General features: G+C 48.2%; 2 protein-coding genes across 2 annotated transcripts; both read right to left on the bottom strand.

The window, feature by feature from the left end:
• Positions 1-767: 767 nt before the first annotated feature.
• ETH_00013900 (uncharacterized protein) lies at positions 768-1,756 on the bottom strand (the record flags this gene model as incomplete). Its single annotated transcript, XM_013378084.1, has 4 exons — positions 768-957; positions 1,133-1,217; positions 1,421-1,564; positions 1,726-1,756. 4 exons carry the CDS (start codon positions 1,754-1,756, stop codon positions 768-770), a joined length of 450 nt encoding a protein of 149 aa, XP_013233538.1.
• Positions 1,757-2,781: 1,025 nt separating this feature from the next.
• On the bottom strand, positions 2,782-3,612 carry ETH_00013905 (uncharacterized protein; the record flags this gene model as incomplete). The annotated part of the gene is made up of 1 exon (XM_013378085.1): positions 2,782-3,612. One exon carries the CDS (start codon positions 3,610-3,612, stop codon positions 2,782-2,784), a length of 831 nt encoding a protein of 276 aa, XP_013233539.1.
• Between the last annotated feature and the right edge of the window lie 827 nt (positions 3,613-4,439).

Below are 4,439 nucleotides of genomic sequence, written 5' to 3' on the forward strand. Positions count from 1 at the left end.
CTGCCGCAGCAGAGGGAGCGGCCGATGGTGCTGCAGCCGCAGCAGCAGCAGCTACGGGTGCTGCTGCTGCTGCCACAGCAGGAGCGACTGGTGCTGCTGCAGCTACTACGGCAGCAGCTGGTGGTGCTGCAGCAGCAGCAGCAACACCTACTCGCACTGCTGCAGCCGCGACAGCAGCAGCTACTGTTGCTGCTGCAGCCGCAGCAGCTAGTGCTGCAGCTGCTGCTGCTTCCTTTTTGGCGGCGAAAAATGTTAAGAAGACTCGCAAGCCCGTGGGGCCCCCTGCTGCCCCCGCGCAGCGCAGCAGCAGCAGCAGCAGCAGCAGCTGGAAGAAGTTCTATTTAAAAGTGGAAATGAGTTTAAAAAGACAAAACTTAGTTTTTGAAATTAATTTTTAGAAAAATAAACGGCGAAAGCGCAGCCGCAGCAGCAGCAGCAACGCTGCTGCAGCAACTGCTGCTTGCTGCTGCGGCAGGGGCTGCGGCTGTCCTCTTCTTTTGATGGGATTTGGAGTTTATTTTTCTTGAAATAAATGATTTTTAAATTAGAAATAATTTAATAAAAACTTTTCGCAAATTGCAAATCTTTTTTGCATGCAAGAAGGGTCTTTCTTTGCTGCGGTTGCTGCGGACACGGGGGCCCCCTGCAGCACCAGCAGCAGCAGCAGCAGCAGCAGAAAAACGCGGAAAAAGGGGGAATTTGAAGTAAAATGGAAAATAAAAGCATTTGTTTATTTTAGTTTTGCAATTTGGACTTTTTTAATCACTTTAACGCATTTTTCCGCTGACAACTCCGTGAAATGGAACTTCCATGAAACCCCCCAGGATCTGCCGGAGGGTTCTTCTCTTTGCTGCTGGCTGCTGAGGTGTCTGTACACCTGAAGCAGCAGCAGCAGCAGCAGCAGGACTCGCGAGGTGCAGCAGCTTCGACATGGAGGCTTTTCCCGTGGGCACAAACCTGCAGCAGAATGATAAACAAAATAGATATAAGTATAAGTATAAATATAAATATAAATATGAATATAAATACAAATATATATGTAAATATAAATATAAATATAAATATAAATAAAATATAAATATAAATAAAGTGCATTATTTTGAGGTGTATGTACACACGACTGCCCACGTACCCGTAGGGAGGAGAATCGGAATACTTTATATTTTTGCTTTCGATGTTCTTTTGCTGCAGTCCGGCGAGAGTTCCTGTTGCTGCTTCTGAACAGCAGCAGCAGCAGCAGCAGCGGCAGCAGCAGCAGCAGCAGCGATTGAGAAGGAACTTTAATTTGCTGCTCAAACACTTGCTGCCTCACCCGTGGGGAAGCAGGGGACTCGTTCTTGTCTTTGTGGAGCTGCAGTAGCGCTGGGTTCACGCCCAGCTCCAAACCCTAAACCCTAAACCCTAAACCCTAAACCCTGACCTGCAGCGGGGCCCTCTGCAGGCCAAACTTGAGCTGCCGCTGCTGCAGCTTCTTCCGGGAAAATGTAAGGAATTGGAAAGCCCCGGAGAAAAGAGTTTGAGGGTTTGGGGGGTTTAAATGGGGCTTCTGGGGCTGGCAGGAGTTCTGCAAAAGCAAACAATTGAATTAAAAGAAGACAAGGAATTGAATTAAAATGAGACAAGTAATTAAATTAAAATAAGACAAATAATTGAATTTAAAATGAAATAAGTATATTGAAAAGAATTCAAAAAGAATTTAAAAATACAAAAAGCCAAAAGACCCACCGAAGGGAACGCCGAGACTCCCTGGGCCCATTGGCCGCCGCCAACTCGCCGGAATTGCGTTTTTCAAAGGGCCATTCTTAAAAGGGAGTTAAATTAAAAAGAAATTAATTTAAAAAGAAATTAATTTAAAAGGAATTAAATTTAAAAGAACCAAATTTAAAAAGAATTCAATTCAAAAAGAATTCATTTAGTGCTGCAGCAGCTGACCTGCAAAGCCACGGCGACGCGGGGGGGGCCCGGGAACGCAACCGAGCGCAATCCAGCGGCGCTCGAGGCTCTCGGGAGAAAGAAATAAATTAAAATTTGAATTAAGTGAGCTTTCATTTCTAAAATTCAACTAAAGATCTTTTGATATCCAAAAATAAAAACTGCGGCGCCGCCTGCTTCCCCGTTTCAGGTGTATGCGTAGCTCGCATTTCAGGTGTACGTGCGACTCGGGCTGCGCCGCTGGAGTCGTTTCAACTCGCGACTTTTATTTATTTTTTTTAAATTTATTTCTGCGATTAAATGGCGTTTTGAAGAGGAAATTGAAACCCTTTTACGTTTTTAGTGCCTTTTCTGTCTTCGAACTTCCCCGGGGCACCCCTGAAACGCAGAACTTGAATTTCAAGTTCTCGTCGGAAATTTTGAATTTCCGGAGGCGCTGAAGCCCCCTTTCGCGCAGCAAAATGAAAACAATTATTTTAAATTAAACTCTAACTGGCTTTTCAGAAGCTGCAGAATCTGCTGCTTTCTCACTTCAGATTCCAACAACTTGTGCAGATTCTTTTTGCAAAAGAGTGCGATGCAGGCGAAGCTGCGAGTGCGTGGAGTTCGTGCAAAGAAATGCATTAAATGAATTAAAACTATTATTGAAATTCAGAACTTGAGGAGTTAAAACTATTTTATTGAAACTCACTACTAAATGAATTAAAACTACTTTTATTGAAATTCCGAATTTGAATTTTCGTCCAAGTTCAGATTCTGCATTTTGCTGCAGCGGGGCAGCTGTCTGTACACCCGAGAGGCCGGAAAGAAGAGTTGGAAGCAAAAAGAAAAGAAAAGTTTGCGAAGCCTTCAAGCTGCGAAGAGTTTCAGGAGGTCTTTGCTGACTTGGAAGCCTTTTTTATTTCCATTTTCTTCTTCTTTGCCGCTCTCGCTGCCGAGCTGCTTCCGCTTCCGCGCCCCCTGCTGCTGCTGCTGCTGCTGCTGCCGCTGCTGCTGCTGCTGCTGCTGCTGCGGCGGGGCCCCGGTGCGTTTGTGGGCAACTCTTTGGCGCAGCTGTTCGGCGGAGTGCTTCTGGTGGAGGAGGTGTACGTACACCTGAGCCTCGCGCTTGACGCGCGCGATCTGCGCATTTATTCTTTCCAGTTTATTTCTTTTCAAGTTTTGGACTTCTTCGTGGAGAGAGCTGAAGCTGAAGCCCCGCAGGTAGGACAGCAGCAGCAGCTGCTGCGCGCTGCTGCTGCGCTTCTTGCCCCCCGCAGCTTCTCCGTTCTTCAGCGCCACCAGCTGCTTCGCCTGCTGCTTCTTCCGGAACTCGATCCACGCCTCCCGCAGCAGCTCCTTCCGCCTCCTGCTGCTGCTGCTGCTGCTGCTGCTGCTGCTGCGGCTGCGGGTCACGAACAGCCGCGTCACTTCTCCGAACCTTTCGAAGTACCGCAGCAGCTGCCCCCGACTCCACCCGAACGGCACCTGCGCCAGATACACCACGCCCCGCTTCCGCACTTCTGCTGCTGCTGCTGCTGCTGCTGCTGCTGCTGCTGCGGGCTCGGGGGCTTCTTCCGAGGCTGCTGCAGGCGCTTCCTCGGGAGCAGCAGCAGCAGCAGAAACTGCAGCAGCAGGGGAGTCGGAAGCAGCAGGGTCGGCAGGGGCGCCCTGCTGCTCTGCAGAGTCTGAGGGAGGCATTGCAGCGGGGATCTGCTGCTACGCTGCTGCGCTGCTGTGCTGCTGCGCTGCCGCGCTGCTGCAGCAAAATGGGATAAAGAAGAAGCAGCAAAGAGCAAAGAAGGAAAAGTGTTTAGTTGAGGGAGTTTTCTTGCAGCAAAAGCCCCAAGCGGGCTGGAGAAGGAGCCTGGCCTCTGTGGGGCAGCAGCAAGGCTGCTGCCTGCAGCAAAAGGAAATAATAATAATTAACTTAAAAAATGAAAGAAGAATTAAAATTAAAATTAAATTGATGGTTAGAACCCGCTATTCAAGTCTGGTTTGCTGCTGCTGCTGCTGCTGCTGCTGCATGCTTCTCTCGGCAGGGCTGGACCGGGGGCCCCGGGGCCCCCGGGGCGGCGAAATCTGGGGAATAAAGACTTTGAATTAGAGTAAGAAGAAATAAATTAATGTAAATTAAAATTAAAACTTTTATTTTAATGATTAAATGCGAAGGCGGCGTTTCTTGGAGTGGAGTGGCGGTTGTCGGGGTGTACAGACAGCTCCGGAGGCTGGCGCTGGAGCGGCGGCTTCCGCAGATCGAAAGAAATTCAAATCTTTTAATTTATTGAATTGAATTAATTGAATTATTTCGTTTAAATTCATTTCATTTTACTTAACTTCATTGAGTTATTTCGTTCTAATTTGCTCCATTTTGCCTCAAGTTTCCGCCAACTCCCACAGCACACAACGAGCCCGGCTCCGTCGCTCCGGCTGTAGCCACTAAACCCTAAATCCTAAACCCTACACCTAAACCCTAAACCGGGGGCTCTAAACCCTACACCCTAAACCCTAAACCCTAAACCCTAAAC

This window comes from Eimeria tenella, genomic scaffold (assembly GCF_000499545.2).
Source record: "Eimeria tenella Houghton genomic scaffold, Eth_scaff73, whole genome shotgun sequence".
Classification (NCBI taxonomy): Eukaryota; Apicomplexa; class Conoidasida; order Eucoccidiorida; family Eimeriidae; genus Eimeria; species Eimeria tenella.